Raw genomic sequence first — 20,338 nt, forward strand, 5'->3', positions numbered from 1 at the left:
GGGTGGGTGCCACTCATGACCCATTTTGGATTGTGACAAAAAGATATTTTCCAAATAATATATTATTTATTTTCTTTTTGAACACATTCTTTTCCTAATAGTAGCTTTTTGTTAGCAACTGTTTATCCTACTTCAATTTGAAAAAAAATATATTTATTATTTATAATAATTATTTTTTATTCTTATCTAAATAAAATTGATGCTGGATTTACTATAATCTTATATATATGACATATATCATCCGTTAAAAGGGTACATGAAGTTATTCTATTTTAATTGATAAAATGAGAATAAAAAAATTATTCAATACATTTTTATTAGTCAAAGTGCTTTTTTAAAAAAGAAAACAAGAATAAGTAATATTTTAATTAGGAACAAGATGTGTTTAATATATATATATATACATGTTTGACTCATTTAGTAAAAATAGAGATATTTTTGGATTAAACTATCAATGATAAGGATATTTTTAAACTAAACTATAAGAAAAAAAACACTTTGTTCATTTTACAAAGAATATTTTTAATATTTTTTTTCTGAATTAAATAATCTCTCATGACGTGTGATGTTCGCAAATTAGGAAAGTGAAATTCTTGAACCTATACTGAAAAATAAATAAATTGCACCTATATAACTAAAAATAAATAAGGGATGATTGCTTAAATTCCATAATAAAAAGGCTCAATTACAATTTATTCTGACTTTTTTGGTAATTATTCGAATTTCTTTTTTTTCCAGATTTCTGATACATACGAATGACATTGATACATCGCGATTTGATACATAAGTCTTTTTAATGATACATTGCTAGTTGATACAAATCAAACATTGTAATATCAATAAAACTTATGAATCAGTTTATAACACCTAATATATCATGAACGCAACAAAAATAGTAGTAAAACTTATGTTTTACTGAAACATTGTGTGTTTGATTTGTATCAATTAGCTATGTATCATGAAAAGGACTTATTTATCAAATCGCGATGTATCAGTGTCATTCGTATGTATCAGAAAAGGAATTTTTGAAATTTTTACAAATGATAGAAAATAATTAAAAATATAGAAATATAAAATGTGTAATATGATAATTTTTCCAATAAATAATACTCACAAGTTGGGCCTATGTATTGATTTGTTCATCTAGCAAGTAGTACCAATTTCAAACTCTTTTAATCCATCTCCTCTTAAAGTGGATGTAAATTTGGCTTTTAATAAAGATAGAATAGCTTGAGTTTCGCCGGTTTTTTTGTGATTTTCCCATTGAATTTAATGAAAAATGTTCAGTGATTATTTGTATATATGTTTTAATTGAATCAGTGCAAAAAGAAAAAAAATAGTAGTTATTCCTAGTATTTCAATAAGAATTTGTTTCCCACCATGTATCTTTTCTGTAAACTGGTTTTATAAGAATTAATTGGGAAAATCATGTTTTATAACACTATTTTCTCATTGATTCGCATTGAAAAAAATATATGTTTCTAGCAGTGTATCCATTCGGGCTTTTATCTTCCGTGGTAGTGGAAGGTTTAGCATTGGCTCTTACTTCGTATATTAATATCATTAATTAACAAAAAGTACAAAGCAGGCGACATAAACCTAAATCTCCAATGCTAATGGTGGTTATACTAGTCAACTATCTTGCTAAAGATAGTTTAACTAGTCAACAAAATAATTAGTGGTCAAGATTAATAGGAAAATTAATACCATAATAGGAGGACTTTTCCTATTTACAATTGGTTCTATTAAAGTAAATGATGGAGACTTCCCCTTAAAATCACAAAAGAAAAAATATACTACTAATTAAGGACATAAAAAATGTACATATGAATCATTCGTCTATTGCCATGGTAAGACTTAGGAGTACTGTGAAAGTTCTTAATCAGAACTATAACTTATTTTTGTACATGGGAATAGTCACAATGAAGAAATAAAGAATGTAAGATGTCAAAAAAAAACTTCCCCATATTGATAGAACGTTCCACTACTGACACTTGAAAAAACAACTTGCAAGGTCTCGTTGCTTTGATGAATCACTTGAGCTCTAATACCTGTAGAAATTCATCTTCATCAAGGAGGCAGTGTGGGAAGTCAATAGAGTTGAATTAGTCACTCATACTTTTGATTTTGTTGGAGTATCAATTGTAGATCATGCATTGATGGATTATATGATTATTAATGTGGTCAACCACAATACAATTTGCTTCCGTGTGGTTTTGATTGTTATTATTATTATTATTGTCACAATATATACTATTTAACCTTTTTCTGGTATAACAAATCTTTATTGATGACAAATAAAGAGATTATCAGAAAGATAAACCAAATTGACCATTTCTTTAAGCCTGACTCGTACTCTCCCACTGGATAAAACACTTCCAGAAGATCGAACGATATCACGTTATGTCGATGTTATGGCCTACTTTATACAATTATTCTATTTGCTGATAATACGAGCTTGCACAGCTGACTTGAAGTGGAGTTATTGTTTGGGGAGGAAGCACCACAATTAAAGTTTGATATGATGAAAATAATGAAAATAAATTGGACACAAGAATTTTACGTGGAAACCCCTCTAAATGATAGAAGGGAAAAACCACGGGGTAGAAGGATCTCACTATAAAATATGGAGTATACAGCTCTCAAATACAAGGAGAAAACAACAATAAACACTTCTCTCTTCTAAAAGGAACAACTACTAAGGAGGACACTCAAGACTAAAATATTTATCTTGGTGTATAACTCTCTTTGTATTCTTACTCTCTCTTTCTGGGATGGGATAAATGAGGGCAAGAGGTCTTCTATTTATATGAAACTAGAAACGCGTAAAATCCGCGTATTGAACCTCCATTTTTGACTACGCGTTCAAAATGCATTTTGTTCCTTTTTTGACTACGCGTTCGAAACGTGTTATGTTGACTACGCGTTCAAAACTCGTTTTGACTATCTTGCATTCTCCCACTTGAAGATTTAATTGAGAATCAATTAACTCTTCACACCATCCTTTCTACCCAATTACTGCAATGTTACGTTTCTGCTAGGCCAATAGAAGATCGACACCATATGAACTTGTTACTGTTGATCGGCTTCGTAAACATATCTGCCAGGTTGTCATTAGTGTGAATTTTCTGAATATCCACACTGCCTTCTTCCACCTTCTCACGAATAAAGTGATACTGAACTCGTATGTGCTTTGTCCTTGAATGAAATGTCGGATTCTTTGCAAGATGCAAAGCGCTCTGACTGTCACAAAATAGAGCAATCTTCTCTTGTTTGTGCCCGAGCTCCTCCAGTAACATCTGCATCCATATTGCTTCTTTGCTAGCTTGTGTAGCTGCTACATATTCTGCTTCCGTCGTAGATGTTGCCACGATAGATTGCAGTTTTGAAACCCAGCTTACAGCTTCTCCAGCAAGAGTAAACACATAACCTGTGTTGGACTTGCTTTTATCAAGATCACCTGCATAATCTGAATCAACATAACCTTTAACAGTAAAGTCTGATCCTCCATAACACATTGTAACAGCTGAGGTACCCTTGATGTATCTCAGAATCCTCTTAACAGTATTCCAATGCTCTCTTCCAGGATTAGCCATGTACTGACTAACCACTCCCACTGCTTGTGCAATGTCAGGTTTTGTACATACCATGGCGAACATTAAACTTCCCACTGCTGATGCATACGGTACTCGAGACATCTCCATCCTCTCTGCTTCATTGCTAGGACACATACTTGAGGATAACTTGAAATTAATAGGAAGTGGGGTAGAAATTGACTTACAGTCTTGCATCTTGAAGCGTCTCAAGAATTTCTTCAAGTAGTTCTTTTGAGAAAGCCAAATCTTCCTATTATTTCTGTCTCGGTGAATTTGCATCCCTAGAATCTTGTTTGCTAGTCCCAAGTCCTTCATTTCAAACTCCCTAGTCAACTGTGCCTTTAAATTTGTCAGACGATCTTTGTTGGGGCCTGCTACCAACATGTCGTCAACATACAACAGCAAAATAACAAAATCTTCATCACCAAATCTCTTGTAATAAACACAAGGATCTGAACTATGTCTGTTGTATCCAAGGCTTATAATGAAGGAATCAAATCTCTTATACCAACATCTCGGCGCCTGTTTGAGACCGTATAGAGATTTGTTCAACCTGCAAACCAAGTTCTCTTTTCCTTGTTCTTCAAAACCTTCTGGTTGGAGCATATAAATTTCTTCTTCAAGTTCTCCATGAAGAAATGCAGTTTTGACATCTAACTGCTCCAAGTACAAGTCAAATGTAGCACACATCGCCAGGACCACTCGAATTGTTGTGAGTCGAACCACCGGAGAAAATATCTCATTGAAGTCTATACCTTCTTTCTGAGCGAATCCTTTCACCACCAATCTTGCACGATACTTGTCCACTTGATCATTACCATTGCGTTTGATCTTGTAGACCCTTTTGTTTCCAATGGCCTTCCTTCCTTGTGGTAATTGAACAAGATCCCATATTTTATTTTTATTTTTATGGAGAGCTTCAATTTCTTCTTGCATTGCTGCCACCCACATAGATGATTCTTGGCCTTTCATAGCCTTTTGAAAGGTTGAAGGCTCTCCATCTTCTGTTAATAGATAGTATGCAATATTACTCTCCATAGAATAATCTGAGTGCCAAGCTGGTTCTCTTCTCTCCCTAGTTGACCGTCGAACTTCTGGAGTTTCGATCTCAGCTTGCTCTTGTTCTTCGTGCTCTGGTGCTGCTTTAGAAGAAACTGGAACTTCTTCTATTTCTTCAACTTCAACTGTAGTAGTCTCTAATTTTTCTTTTGAAGTGCTACCTTCTTTTACTTGTATCTTGTTTTCAACAAATACAACATCCCTACTGATTACCACCTTGCGGGTTGTGGGATCCCACAAGCGATACCCCTTGACTCCATCAGCATACCCTAAGAAAATGCATTCCCTGGATTTTGGATCCAACTTTGATTTTTCTTGGGTGTTGTACATAACATAAGCAGGACTTCCGAATATATGTAAGCGAGAATAATCAGTTGGTTTTCCTGTCCACATCTCCATTGGCGTTTTCAGATCAATTGCGGTTGATGGTGACCGATTGATCACATAACAGGCGGTTTTGACTGCTTCTGCCCAGAATGGTTTTTCCAACCCTGCAGTTGCCAACATAGCTCTTGTCCGTTCCAATAAAGTTTTGTTCATCCGCTCTGCTACTCCATTTTGTTGTGGAGTATATGCCACCGTGAACTGCCGTTTAATACCTTCTTGTTTACAGAAGTTATTAAATTCATCACCAGTGTATTCTCTTCCATTATTTGTTCTCAAACACTTGATCTTTTTCTCAGATTCAAGTTCCACCCGCGCTTTGAATTCTTTGAAAACTGAAAAAACATTTGCCTTCCTCTTGATTGGATACACCCAACTTCTCCTAGAGTAATTGTCGATAAATTACACGAAATATTTTGCTCCTCCTAGAGACTCCACCGGTGCTTGCCAGACATCAGAGTGAACCAGATTTAGTATTTCCTTGCTTTTAGCAGAGGAACTGCTAAACTTCAGTCTATTTTGCTTACTGGTAACACAATGCTCACAAAAGGGTAGTGAAACCTTTTTGAGCCCTGAAAAAAGTTTTTGCTCAGCAAGAATCTTCAAACCTCGTTCCGACATATGGCCAAGTTTACGATGCCACATCATCGTTGATTCTTCAAATGAACTTGCTGACGCGGTTGATGCTTCTCCTTCTTGATATGTTTCACCTTTAAGCACATATAGATTTTCAGCAAGTTTTTCTGCTTTCATCACTACAAGCGCTCCTTTGGATATTCTCATGACTTCACCATGAGTCTTATACGAACATCTATTATCATCTAGTTGTCCTAATGACAATAGATTCTTCTTCAAGTCTTTTACATGTCGTACCTCCTGGATGGTGCGAACCGTGCCATCATACATCTTTATTTTGATGGACCCAATACCAATAACATCCAAAGCATGATCGTTTCCCATGAACACAGACCCTCCTGAGATAGGATTATATTGATGGAACCATTCTCTCCTGGAAGTCATGTGCCATGTTGCTCCTGTGTCCATAATCCAAACATCAGCGAAACGTTTTTTACCTTCATTATTTGATATTGCCTCACTACATAAAATATCGCCATCATCCGAGGTACATGTAACATTCCCTTGAGCATTTGATGGCTCAGGGTGTTCACTCTTCTTCTTGAACCGACAATCTTTCTTGAAGTGCCCTTTCTTGCCACAGTTGTAGCACTTGATATTCTTCTTACTTCTTGATTGAGATCTGCCGTGATTGTGACTCCCACTAGGGCCACGTTCCGTTGGTCTTCCTCTCACCATCATCAAGGCTTCAGCTTGCTGCGAACTTGCTTGTCTGTCTTTCTTATTTTTGCGCCTATTTTCTTCTTCCAAGACAGCAGCTGCAATTTCATCGAAAACTAGACTGTCTGTATTGTTCGTCAGGTTGATGATGAGTTAATCATACGAGTCAGGCAGACTTTGAAGTAGAAGCTCCGCACGTTCAGTCCCCTCTATTTTGCAACCCATTATTGTAAGTTGCGAAAACAGAGTATTCAAAGTATTGATATGTTCAGTAACTGACATGAACTCTGTCATTCGAAGAGTATACAATCTTCTTTTTAAGAAGATTTTATTATGCAAAGACTTGGTCTCATACAACCCTGTAAGGGTATCCCATATTTCCTTCACCGTCCGCTTTTCCGCCACACTAGACAACACTTGATCAGCTAGTGCCAAATGTAGATCAGCAACTGCGTTGCTGTCTATGTCGTTCAACTTGCTGTCATCAACAAAGTCTGTGGGCCTGCCTTCAATTGCAGCTAAACAATTATCTTTTCTCAATATCGCTTTTATTTTCATTTTCCACAATGAGAAATTAGTTCCATTGAATTTTTCAACGTCAAACTTTGTTGTACTCGACATTGTTATTTGCTTCACACCTTTCTAGATCATTTCTGAATATTTTTGCGAACAATCGTGACAAACTGTACCGTCACCATAATTTACTATTCACGTGAATAGTACTATTCACCAAATTTTACTATTCACGAAAAGTTACTATTCACAGATAGTACCTTTGCATAAAATAGACAGAATAATCGAGGGCTCTGATACCACTGTTGGGGGGAGGAAGCACCACAACTAAAGTTTGATATGATGAAAATAATGAAAATAAATTAGACACAAGAATTTTACGTGGAAACCCCTCTAAATGATAGAAGGGAAAAACCACGGGGTAGAAGGATCTCACTATAAAATATGGAGTATACAGCTCTCAAATACAAGGAGAAAACAACAATAAACACTTCTCTCTTCTAAAAGGAACAACTACTAAGGAGGACACTCAAGACTAAAATATTTATCTTGGTGTATAACTCTCTTTGTATTCTTACTCTCTCTTTCTGGGATGGGATAAATGAGGGCAAGAGGTCTTCTATTTATATGAAACTAGAAACGCGTAAAATCCGCGTATTGAACCTCCATTTTTGACTACGCGTTCAAAATGCATTTTGTTCCTTTTTTGACTACGCGTTCGAAACGTGTTATGTTGACTACGCGTTCAAAACTCGTTTTGACTATCTTGCAGTTATGGCCTAAGGATTTACATAAGCCAGGACTCCATTGTTCACTTATTGTAGACTTCTTTAGATCTAACCTGTTTCCTCTGTTTTCGTTTTTGATTACTTTAAACCAATTTGTACTTGATGATTTCTTAGTCATTCATGCATCAAAAAACAATCTCTTCCATTTACATGAGCTCGGACAAGTCAATCTCTGTAAGCTATTCAACCTTCGGTAAGAAAAAATAAAGCAGATTTGTTAAGGTAAGTACACAAAAAGATCTTCCAATATTCTACTTACGAGCATCTATTTGACGTTGAATTTAGTTTTCTGTCGAAGAAACTAGAACTGCATCAGTAATAATCAAGGAACTAACTCATACCTTGATAATCAATCGACCTTGTAATTTGTGAGGCCACACCATTTTAACAAAGAACCAGTTTCCTGTTTGTTCATATGCTGTTTGGAGAAAACAATAGATAAGCTCCATCAAGCAACATGATCATTACTAGCAGTACTCTGCATCACCCTCCTTCATGAATATTCCATTGTCTTGAGAATATTTTATGAAGCAAGAGCGAGAGTGTCGTCTATGCTTCTCTTTTTCTTGCAGCCTTCCAAAAAAATGCGCCATATTAGAGCATTTGGAGGGAAAGACATTCCAGTGATTAACTGCTCGGCTTCTGTCAAATAGCCATACCTAGCCAGCAAGTCCACTGCAACAAGATAGTGATCCATCTCTGGTTCTACCCCATATTTCCCTTTCATCTGCCCAAACAATTCCATCCCCTCTTTCACTAATCCAACGTGTCTACATGCGGAAAGCACAGCTATGAAAGAAACCTTATCGGGTTTAATCCCTGTCATATCCATCTCCTTAAATTTCTCCAATGCCTCGTATGCATAACCGTGCATTCCAAGGGCTGAAACAATGGTTGTCCATGTGATCACATTTTTAGTCGTCATTTCATTGAAGATCTTGATTGAACTTGCAAGACTCCCGCATTTGCCATACATGTCAATCATGATATTGCAGACAAATGTGTCACAACGCTTAAAATCAGTCTTTACAATGAGGCCATGAAGTGAGCTACCTAGACCAAGGTTACAAAGCTTGGTGCACACACTAAACAGGCTAACATATGTGTATCTATCAGGGGAGACTCTAGCCCTCCGCATGTGTCCAAGAAGTTCAAAAACTTCTTCGTAATCACCATTTCGAGAACAGGCTGCTATCAAAATATTCCAAGATGCAGTATCCGGATTTTCAAGGTCAGAAAACAACTCTTGGGTCTTATCAAATTGTCCATTTCTGTTATAAATATTTGCAATCATATTGGATGCAACAACAGGAAGTGGCATTTCATTGGTAGTGACAAACTTTAGAGCATCATCAACTGAACTAGATTTTGCATATGAAGTAATGAGACTGCTAGAGACATAATCATTATGAATGTAAGCCATTTTTATAGACAAGGAATGGAGCTGAAGTACCTCCGGTAGTCCTGATGATTTCACAGCAATAGAAAAAGAAAACTCAGTTGGATGACAACCCGAATGAATCATTTGTTGAAGCAGCGAAAGAGCATAAGAAGAACCTTTACTCGAGTAACCCAGCATCAATGTATTCCAAGAAACCACATTCTTCTCGGATATTTCATCAAAGCAAAACTGAGCACCATCCAATCTATCACATTTAACATAAAAGTCAAGTAAAGCACTACCGACATATACATCAGATTCGAACTTTCTCTGGATTACTTTCGCATGGATGGACTCCCCAAGCAATCGAAACTGCTGGCTAGTGCAGCAGTTTAGAGCACTCACATAAGTCGTATCATTAGGCATTACACCACTTACACACATTTTCCTGAAAACAACCAATGCCGTATCCACTCTTTCACTCTTCGCCATTGCACCAACCATTGTATTCCACGACACAACATCCTTAACAAGAACATCCTCAAACATTTTCTCCACCGTCTGTATGTCAGAGCATTTTGCATACATGTTGATCAATGAATTACTCACTGAAACAGAAAAATTCAGTCCATTTTTCACTATCAACCCATGTACTTGTTCCCCTAATATTAAATCAAGTTCCCCAACAAAACAGACCAATATGCCCACGAAAGTGCTCTCAGAAGGAGCCATTCCACTCCTTATCAACTTCCTTAACACCACCATTGACTCTTCAACACATTCATACTGTCCAAACAAGGATATCATACAATTCAAAGTCACCAAATTCTTTCTAGGCATTTCGCCGAAAACCTGCATAGCTTCATCTAAGCATCCTTTCCTGCCAAGTAAACCCAATAATGCAGTCCCTGTGACAGCATCAATGTAAAAAAGGCCCAATTTTTCAGCCAAAGCTTGCAACTGAAATCCTTGAATGATATCCAAAGACTCACATCCCAAAAGTCCACCAAAAGTAAACTGAGTCGGCACATATCCATAACTCCTCATCTCAGAAAACAACTTCCAACCCTCAAATAAACTCCCATTGCGACTATAAGCACTTATCATTGTATTGTATGACGCAACATTTCTGTTGGACATATTATCCAACACTTGGCGTGCGATGCGGAAATCACTGAACGTGGAATACTTTGACATAATACAATTATTCGCCAAAAAGGGTTGAGTTGGGTCTGGCCCCATTGTGATTGTGAGTGCGTGAAGAGCCTTAGTTGCGTCGAGAGATTGAACCCCATTTGGTTCTTGAAGTAACTGAATGAGCCTTTGGTGTTGGATATTATTATCTCCATGAAAAGGGCGGCGAGTTGAGGTTGACAAGTGAAATTTCAGAGCATAATTAGATAAATATTTTGGGATGTTAGAGTGACTTGAAATTCTTGACACTGAAGTAGTGTTCCTCATGCAGAGCATCAGCCAAAGAGAAACTCTTTACTGGGAAGTATAAAGCCTTCTGTGCATTAAGGAGAAGAGGAGGAGCTACAATTTTATTTTTATGGGTTCTATTAAAACAGAGGCCGTCTGTGTACTAAACATTCCACGCATGAATTAGGAAAAGAACCCGATAACAAAAATCTATTATACACAGCCTTACAGGCTATGTTTATGGGTTCTATATTTGAGAAAAAGCTAGTGATTTTAACACATAGACAAGATCACGGTCATGTTGAAGTTATTGAGTTTTGGGAGAAATTTTTTCACTGGTTATTTCTTTTTATTCCATATTCACAATATCACCTCATTTTATACCCTAAACTTAAGGCTTTCTGTCCCAATTGAATTAAAATGACCCAGTATATTATTAGGATATGTTTGACTTGGCTTATCTAACCCAACTTATAAGCTGTTTTCAGAAACAACTTATAAGCTGGTTTAGATAAGCCGAGCCAAACAGACACTTAGTCTGATACTAAAGCCAGAAATCTTTAAGCTAGTTGGATGTCCTGTTTCTTGCTCGAACTATTTAAGCTAATAAAGCAACTAAAAACTTCAAACATTTTTTCGAGGACCATATATATGTATCAAGTGGAAATTGATCCCTAATTCTATCGGAAATATGGATAGGATAATATCATACCATGGGCTTAATATATTACTCCTAACTACTACTTAAGAAGAATACAAGAGAAAATGCAAGCATTAGCACCATTGCAGATCCATCTAATTATACAAATAATACTGATTTGAAGTTCTTATTTTCCCTACGATAACATCAACTCATTCATGATACAAGAATTTAGTCACTAGATAACTCATGGATTAATGATGTTTGGGATCAGGTCCTCCAGGACTACGTCGCATTGGCTTGTATCTTCTTTGTAATTTGTTTTTATCTCCGTCATAATAATGTAGTTCCAGGGCTTTTTTCCTCTCGAGATAGACGAAAAAAGGTTCAGTTAAACTTCTTTTCTGCTCCATAGGCAGAGCAATAATTGAGCATGCACCATAATCAGCACAACAATCAGAAAAACATAAAATTTCCTCTGATACATTGTCCTAATTGATGTAAAATTTCTCGTTTTCAACATAGATATATATAGATGCCAAAGACAAATTTGTCTTTCTTATATTTATTTGGCCACTTGTTAAGAGTTTGTTATTTGGAAAAGCTTTTAGATTGAAATAGAACTTTTGTTGGCTTAACATTCCTTTGTGAGGCATCGAAGAGTCAACTTATATTTGTCCTTTAACATAAGCTATTACTTAATTTTTCAAGTGGTCTATGACAATCAAATTCGACTTTTTTGGGTCAGTGAATACAGCCTCCATTCAAGATTCTGTACATTGGAACGTCTGGATTCTTCAAGTACAGAGGTGCACAATAAATAAAATTGTTGGGCTAATTCAGTTTAAAGATAATTTTAATATGGTGTGATATTATATGTTTTGGGTCAGACCTCTACGATCGATGTTTCTCAAAAAAGGCTCATATATAGTCTCATACCATTAACAGCATATATGTAGTTTATCAATCTTTTCAACTATACATCCAAAAATCTCTTTCTCACACTAAGTTCCACGTGGCCCATCACCAAAATCCACGGGTCTATCCCGAGATTCATTGTGTCCCACCTACCTAACCAAGCATTTATGCCCACGCTGAAACTCAGAGCTAGCTAATTTCTTCTTGTGTGTGTGCATCTCCAAGCTACTTTTGGCCTAGTAAAGGTAGTACATTGAGTCTCGACTTCACCATTTTTATACTTGTCTTATCGAATTATTGGCTCTTAAATCATTTATTGAACTAATTCAGCCAAAAAAAAAAAACTCTTATTATAATATGATATTATCTGATTTGAATTGAGCCTATAGAATTTTCAACTACCGTTATAAAACTTTGTTAGAACACCCAAGTAAAACAATGTTCTGTCTTTATTTTTTGTTTCATTCTTCTAATTAAATAAATTATTTTAGTGCGCGGAAACTAAATACTCCTTGGATAACCTCCACTAAAGGCAATATATTTTTACAAGTCATATATGTCAAAACAAGATTCACGTATCTGATAAGTATGTGGCTACTTATTTTTAATCAAATACAAAACTCATAATTCAACACTTTCATTAAGTCAAATTGCAAAGTTGCAAACACAATTTACAAAATTTAGGTCCATAATCCCGTTTACTGGCCAGGATAGATTGTGTATTGCTCTTGCTTGGTTTCTTTCTGGTTTTGGCCTTATTAATAAGGTTAATGGAATGTCACGAATCACTACTCACTAGCACTACCTTCTATTTTTTAATAAAAAAATATGTATACAAAGCATCTCGCGTTAGTAGAGTTTAGAAAGTGTTGCACCCTAATAAATGTGATCTAGATTATTTATTTTAATACCTAATACAAATATTAACAACTAATTTTACGGCTCGAACTCATAACTTATTAGCCACACAAATATAATTTTATTATTGCTCCATAACTCCCCTTTAATTATATTGGCAAATTTAAACAATTGGTTACGGTGACTATTAATTTACTACTACTAAGATCTCATACATATATCATGATTAATACTTACTCGTATTGACGAGTGTTTTTTAAAAAAGGAAATTGGAAATTAGGAAAAAAAATTACAAGGTGGATAATCAAATTATGTTAACAAAGTGAAAGTTCAATTGCCAACAATTGATAAGCTAATTAGATTCCCCTATTAATAGGTGTTAAAATAAACTTAATGTTATTCATTACTCTCTCTGTCTTATATTAGATTATCATCTTACTAAAAATGTTTGTCGCATACTACTTGATCACTTACTAAATCGAAATAGAATTAATTAATTTTTTCCTTTTTTACCCATACAATTAATATAGCCTTTTGAATGTAAACGATTCTCAATATTAGTTATTTCTATACTCTATGTATATTACATTGATATAAATAAAAAGCAAAATAATAAAATCTTCCAATGTATTAATAATTTCTTAATCATTATGTAAAATTAGAAGTATCCATCTAGTATGGGACGGGTAATATTTACTTTACTTTTTTAGGTTGCATTACTCACTACTGAAGTGCATTAATAGTGAATTATGCTAAACTTTAAAATAATGTATCGAGTATTTTCTTCATAAATGGGCCTTCTAAGGTAAAATTTAAATTTAGTCAAATCTTAATATGAACAAACTAAACCACAATTGAAAAAAACAAAAAAAAATGGAAATTTATTTTCTTGCTACAATTCGTTTAATTCAGAACATTAATTGACTGAGAGCACATAGTTTCTCTGGCCCCCCAAAAAAAAATCTCTTCTGGTTTTTCTATTTTCTAGCTAACAATTGTATTTAATATATTTATCTGAAAAAATTGAACTATCTGAAATCTCTTCTGAGCATCTTTGAAGAAAGATGCTTCTGCAATGAATCAATATTCTCATCAGCTTCTTTTCGCTTTCGACGAACAATCCCTTGAGAAGAATCAGAATCAGAAGTCTGAAATCTCGTAAATGCAGCTGAAGAAGAAGTAGAGTTGAAGAGGTTGGTGATATCTTTCAAAGGCCTCCTAATGAATTTTCTCTTCAAATTTCTTGTGCAACATTTCAATTTTGAAGAATTTGGGGGCAATTTTTGTACAGAGAAAGGTGGGATATTCTCCTTGTTACATTCAAATATAGTAATAATAGCCAAAACCTCCATTTTTCAGATGTAAAAAAAAAGAGTATTTCAAGATGTAATTTATAGATATGGGATTTTGAAATCGGACTAAAATTTTGGAGGGAAAGATTTGAAATTTGTTTTTGTTTTTTTATTCTGTAAAATTTCAGGTGGATGTTTAATTTTTTAAACCAAAGGGAGGGAAGAGTTTTTTTTTGAAATTTGTGGCTGTTTTGGGGAGAGAATCTAAAGCTTTTATAGTTTTGCATTATTTAAGCATCATTATTAATAATATCATTATAGAGTGTATTACAAATTTTGTGATTATCATAAAATATGTAATTTTTTCTAGCTCTTATTTCTTCATTATTGATAATTAGTAGAAATTCGTTACTTCATTAAATTTGACAAGTTAACATCTAGCCTTCCTTGTTTGTACCTACCTCTATTGAGGATTTTTATTTTAATAAAAAAATGTTAAACGCTAAATTTAGTGGTATAAATTTGAAGAAAAAAGAAAAAGATCTTTTTGTTTTTTGGCACCTAATTTTGTCAAATCAAAATTCTAGTTTCACCATCCCTCCTTGCACTTACTTAAATTGTTTACCATATAGCAAATGAGAGGTTTAGGATTGAATGTGCACTATTTTATCAATCATTATGGATTATTTTAATTCTCTCTAGCTCTTATTATAATACAAAAAGAAATTAATAATTAATACAAAATGTATGTGTATGGAGGGAAGCTTGTACAATTTTCTCTGATAACAAACTACCGTTAATTAAGTTTAGAATTGAATGAACACTATTTTATCAATCATTATGAATTATTAATGCACATGTGAAAAGCAGTAGGATCATTTTGACCTTAAATTCAGAATAGTGGTCTATTTTAGACTTTTAACCAATATAAGATACAACAACTATATACCCATTGAAATTTCATTAGCGGAATTTTGGGAGGATAGAATGAACGCAGATCTTATCATTATCTCATGAATATAGATTAGAGGTTGTTTCCGAAAAATTCCTGGCTCAAAAGTATCAATCCTATCAAAGCGGTTAAAACGAAAAGCAATGAAAATTTTACAAGAAAAGAATAATACCAACCAATATAAGATAAACAATTATTATATCAATAGAAATTGATAAATTAATATAATGTGATGACCTCATTTTGAGAACGAATTCTTTAGAAAATAAAAGACTTTTTCTGTAAATTTTAATTGAAAATTTTGAATTATTCGATAACTACAGTTTTTGATTGACAGTATTTATTAAATAAAATTATTTAGCTGGTAGGTAATAGACCAAGTCCATAATTTATTTAAGTGTAATTTATATAAATCTCGTAGTGTTAAGAGTTAATTACATTATTTTCTTACTCTTTTTCAAATTACAAAAATTCCCTAAAAATTTAATTTATGGATTTCGATCACATCACTTGACTTTCGAATAAGGAGACATCTGGATACATAGGAGAGGGATGTATCCGAGAAGAGAGGGATGTATCAAAGAGGGGACAGGGATGTATTAGAGTGGGGATGGGACATCTGATACATATGGAGGGATGTGTATCAGCGAGGGGAGGATTGTACCCGAGCGGAGAATAGGGATGTATCAGTGAGAGGAGAGTGATGTATTTGTGAGGAAATTTTTAAAAAATTTTAAAATAAAAAATAATTTGATAGATTATGATAAAATAAAATGTATATTTAGATCATTTTCCATTTTCTTTATTATCCGTACCCAATTCATGTAGATGGAAAAAAATTTAATAGTTTTACTTTTACCATTTCTAAACATGTGATATGCAGCAAATAGACATTTCATACATATTTTCTTGTTAAAATGGTAGTTCATATCATTTCACCTTAATTAATGTATATGCTGATAACTAGCTTTTGTCGATTATTTACTGTCCATTTTATGTTGCATAATAATGCACGTAAGTATTCTGAATACGTGAAAGCTCGTTGTTCTCAGGTTGGTTCGATTAAGTGTCTGTATAAACTTATAAAAAATAACTTATAAGTCAAAAGTTAAAGTCATAAATAAGAGGTAGAGCATTTGGATTGGCTTATAAGCTGTTTTCAGCTTTTTTTGAGTGTTTGGCTGGCCAACTTAAAGTCATTTTGCGCTTAAAATAAACCCCAATAAATAGTTGAGTTTATTTGGATGAACTTATTTTAAGCAGTTTATAAGTTGAAAACAGCTTATAAGTCAAAAATAAAATAAGTTGGTCTGCACCTACTTTTTTTTTTTTTTAACTTATAAGCAGTTTTCAACTTATAAGCTTCTTAAAAATAAGTCAATCCAAACAAGCTAATACTCTACTTTTGGCTTTTGACTTATTTTAAAACACCTCTAAAATTTAAAAAGTGCTTAAAAATCAAAAACACCTAATTAAAAATAAGTTAATCCAAACACCGCTAAGAGAAGGCCTGCTATAAGACTTTTGTGGCAAGAAAAATAATAATAAATAAGGGTGCAATTGTCTAAAAAATCATGAACACAATCCTATACACGATGTTTCAAAGCATTATTTTCTATTAAAATTCTTAATCGTGATGATGATGTAGGGCTATTAAAATAATTAAAAGTCTCCAAACTCGGATAGTAAGTTAGATGCTTACGGAAATTTAACATCATTGAAGATTGCTTTTGAAGTTTTGGCTGGTGTAGTTTCTTACTCTTTCATGGTAAGGCCACTAAATCATTTGCTTTGTTTATTTTATTTTTGACCAAAACAAGAGAGGAAAAGAGCAAGTACCCTACCTAAACAAAGGAAAACACCATCTTTTTTCAAGTCATCCGCCATTTGAGTGCATCGGAAATGAGAACATTTAGTTTCCTTCATTCACAGAGGAATAAAGTTCTTGGTTTCACAGGATCTACCTTGCATAAGGTATGTCCTTGTAACTTGACAGGGCAGCTCTCATTCATGAAATTAGATTCTAATCGAATGTTTCCAACAATTTGGTCACCTTTAAATGTTCATCATCAGAATTCAGTATATTTACTTGGGAAAAGGCCTCATATATCTCTAAACTTTGCATTTTTGAAGTGTATAATACAAAAGTTGCTCGCATGTACTTCTAATGTTATAAAATAACTCAGATATATCCTTTTAGTCTTACGGGAGAGAAAAAACTAAATTTAGATTTTTTATTTAAATATTTTTGTTTGAATTTATTACTTTGATGTTCAAAATTATTTTTTCACTCGTTTTCTAGTAAAATTTATTATAAATTCTCTCCTTTTTTTTTTACAAATACAAAAAATAAAATACAATATAGCCGAAAGAAACTTAGTTTCAAATTTTTTTCTTTTTATTTCTCATATTTCTAAACTAAAAAAATGAAAGAAAAAAAAATTCAAAATTAATCTTTTCACTTCCATCAGATAAAAAGGGTATATGAGAGTCACTCTTGTAACTATAAAAGTATATGTAAGCCGCATTTATAACGATAAGGATATATATGAGCCATTTTAGTAATAATGATATATCAATTCTAAATCATAAAGTTTAAAAATATTTTAGAATCTTTTTCCTATTTACTTATATATCCTATATGGAATCATTCAGGAGATGTCCGGATGACCTCTACTTTCGAACTTTGGAGAGGATTTATGTGTGTGAGGATATATGCATCTATTCAAATTTGGACTTGCAAATTTTGATAGAACTTGTTTTGTTACAATACTCGACGAGTATAAAATTTTCAATCATATCCTTTCACACATATAAATCCTCTCCAAAAACAATATTGAATGTCCTTTTTTAGACAATTCCCAAAAATGATTCTCACGGAATGATTCCATCCAGGTGAAACGGATAAGGGTTCACTTTTGGATAATCAATTCAATAAGTAGCATAAACTTAGATAAAGGTTTGTCAACAGAAGACATTCAATATTGTTTTTGGAGAGGATTTATGTGTGTGTGAAGAAACAATAGAAACTTTCTACCATATCCTTTCACACATATAAATGTTGGTCTCCAAAAACAATATTGAATGTCCTTGTTGATAAGCCTCCAAAAATGGTCGAAACTGAAGTTTCATAATATAAAGTTGTTCATCTCAAATTTCATATTGACACCCTTGCAACAAAAATTGGATATTCACTCGACTCGTGATGAGCAAAATCCTCAAGTTTAAAATATGTTCCGTAAAGTGAATTTTTTTTTCCATTTAACGTTTGACATGATATCAAAATAGTTTCATAATCTATTTGCTTATTTTAAGAAGGTAATTAGGGCTACGACTCTTAGCCCCCTAAAAACTTCATATAACTAGTATCACTTGTGTATTTAGTTTATACTTTTTTAATACAAAGAGTCATTATATCTTATTATATAATGAGAAAGATTCTTTTAAATTAATAAACTAATAGTCATTTGTTGTAATACAATACATTGGTTTTTGTTCTCAAAAATCTTATAGATGGATAATAAGTTTTAAATAGTTTAATTTAAAGTTCTAAAATATCAAACAAAGTTTTAGTATCATTTAACTAAATACTTTTTAAAATATAGAAAATTTACTTCATTTCTAATGTTATGACTTTATAAGTAATGAACTTTTCTAAACATTAATTGTAATACATATATAGTAGTCACAATTCAACTCCGTAAAATGTGATTAGTGCCCAAATTAGATATTCGTGTAGACACTTGTTGTATGATATGAAACTTATACGGATGGAACGTTATCTCGAAACTGTCACACACACATATATATATATATCGAAGCCACCTGTGCCATGAGGAATCACAACCACCAAAAAGATAACATAGTACTTGTTTGGAGGGAAGCTTGTACATTTTCTCTACTGACAATCGGACAATAATTAAGTTTGATAATTTATTACTTCTACCTTTTTTTAATTGTATCTTTTCTCTATCCTCTTTAAAATGACAAAGCCATTATTAAGAAAAATATGAATCACAATATGTTTTCACATAACTTTAAAGGCTTTCATAATAAGTCAATTTTTTAAAATAATATCTCTTCAAACAATTCTAATATATAATAAAATGTGCCTTATACATGTTTTTTCATAGTTTGACATTCAAAATAATGTAAATTTGGCCAAACAAGCTGTAATTAGACTATTGGAAAAGTCAAATAAACTTTACAACGCGTAAACACCGAGTAATTAGACTATTGGGAAAGTCGAACGAGCTTCACCGAGTAATTAGACTATTGGAAAAGTCGAATGAGCTTTATAATGCATAAACATCGAGTGGAGACAAAAAAGAAGACTATTGGAAAAGGCAATCACATCTTTTTGTCCCCTTAACATTTTAAGGTCACCCTTATTATCAATCCTTCATTTGAGGAAGTAAATGAACAAAAAAAATCAAAATCACCACTCAAGATACAGAGAAAGTATTATTTTATTAGTGTGTGTTCAAAGGAATAAAAAATTGTTGGGAGCATCATTTTCATTAATAGACCCTGTAATATAGATTGGTCATACTTTCAATATAAGTGAACACAACTGATGAACTATCTGAAATATCTTCTATTTATTCTTGTGCAACAAATCAACCATTTTCCTCTCTCCACAAACAATCCCATTACTCGAAACGGGTTTCTGGAATCTCTTGAATGCAATTGAACCGGGCTGAACCGGCGAATTGAATAGGTGAGTGATATCTCTCAATGGCGGCCTCCTGAAATTCCTCTTCAATTTCTTTGTGCAACATTTCACCTTCAGACAATTTGTGGTCACTCTTTTTGCAGAGCTTGACGGAATATTTTCTTTATTCGAATCATTTTCGTATACAGAAATATCTAAAATCTCCATTTGAGAAATTGAAGTAATGTGGAGAAAATAGAAATGGGGGTAAATAAGATAGATAATAGATCTATTGGAATTTCAAGAAATATTTATAGGTAAAGGAATTGAAAATGTTGGAGGGAAGGATTTGAAATTAATTTTTTCTTTGCAAATTTTCAGGTGGATGTTTAATTTTTTGAACCATAGGAGGGAGAATTGGAGCTCTTTTTCTTTTTTAATAATTTTTAATGGTTATTTTTGGTAGAGAATCTATGAACAACGAGGGAGATTTTGAAATTTGTTGAAATATAGATGGGGCCCGCTAGAGTTTTAAGTCAAAATTATTTTATTTTATATTTACCTTTCAAATATCGTTAGCTCATT

The 20,338-nt window shown here is 33.2% G+C and overlaps 1 protein-coding gene across 1 annotated transcript; it reads right to left on the reverse strand.

Moving 5' to 3' along the window:
* Window positions 1-2,003: 2,003 nt before the first annotated feature.
* On the reverse strand, window positions 2,004-10,337 carry LOC129893473 (pentatricopeptide repeat-containing protein At3g58590). Its single transcript, XM_055969010.1, has 2 exons — window positions 7,978-10,337; window positions 2,004-2,051 (listed from the first exon to the last, which is right to left on the reverse strand). Exon 1 carries the CDS (start codon window positions 10,257-10,259, stop codon window positions 8,160-8,162), a length of 2,100 nt encoding a protein of 699 aa, XP_055824985.1. The 5' UTR covers window positions 10,260-10,337; the 3' UTR covers window positions 2,004-2,051; window positions 7,978-8,159.
* Between the last annotated feature and the right edge of the window lie 10,001 nt (window positions 10,338-20,338).

This window comes from Solanum dulcamara, chromosome 6 (genome assembly GCF_947179165.1).
Source record: "Solanum dulcamara chromosome 6, daSolDulc1.2, whole genome shotgun sequence".
NCBI lineage: Eukaryota > Viridiplantae > Streptophyta > Magnoliopsida > Solanales > Solanaceae > Solanum > Solanum dulcamara.

Bases quoted from the DNA above. Each gene is read 5' to 3' on its own strand.
- LOC129893473 (XM_055969010.1), bottom strand. From the start codon at position 10,259: ATGGGGCCAGACCCAACTCAACCCTTTTTGGCGAATAATTGTATTATG.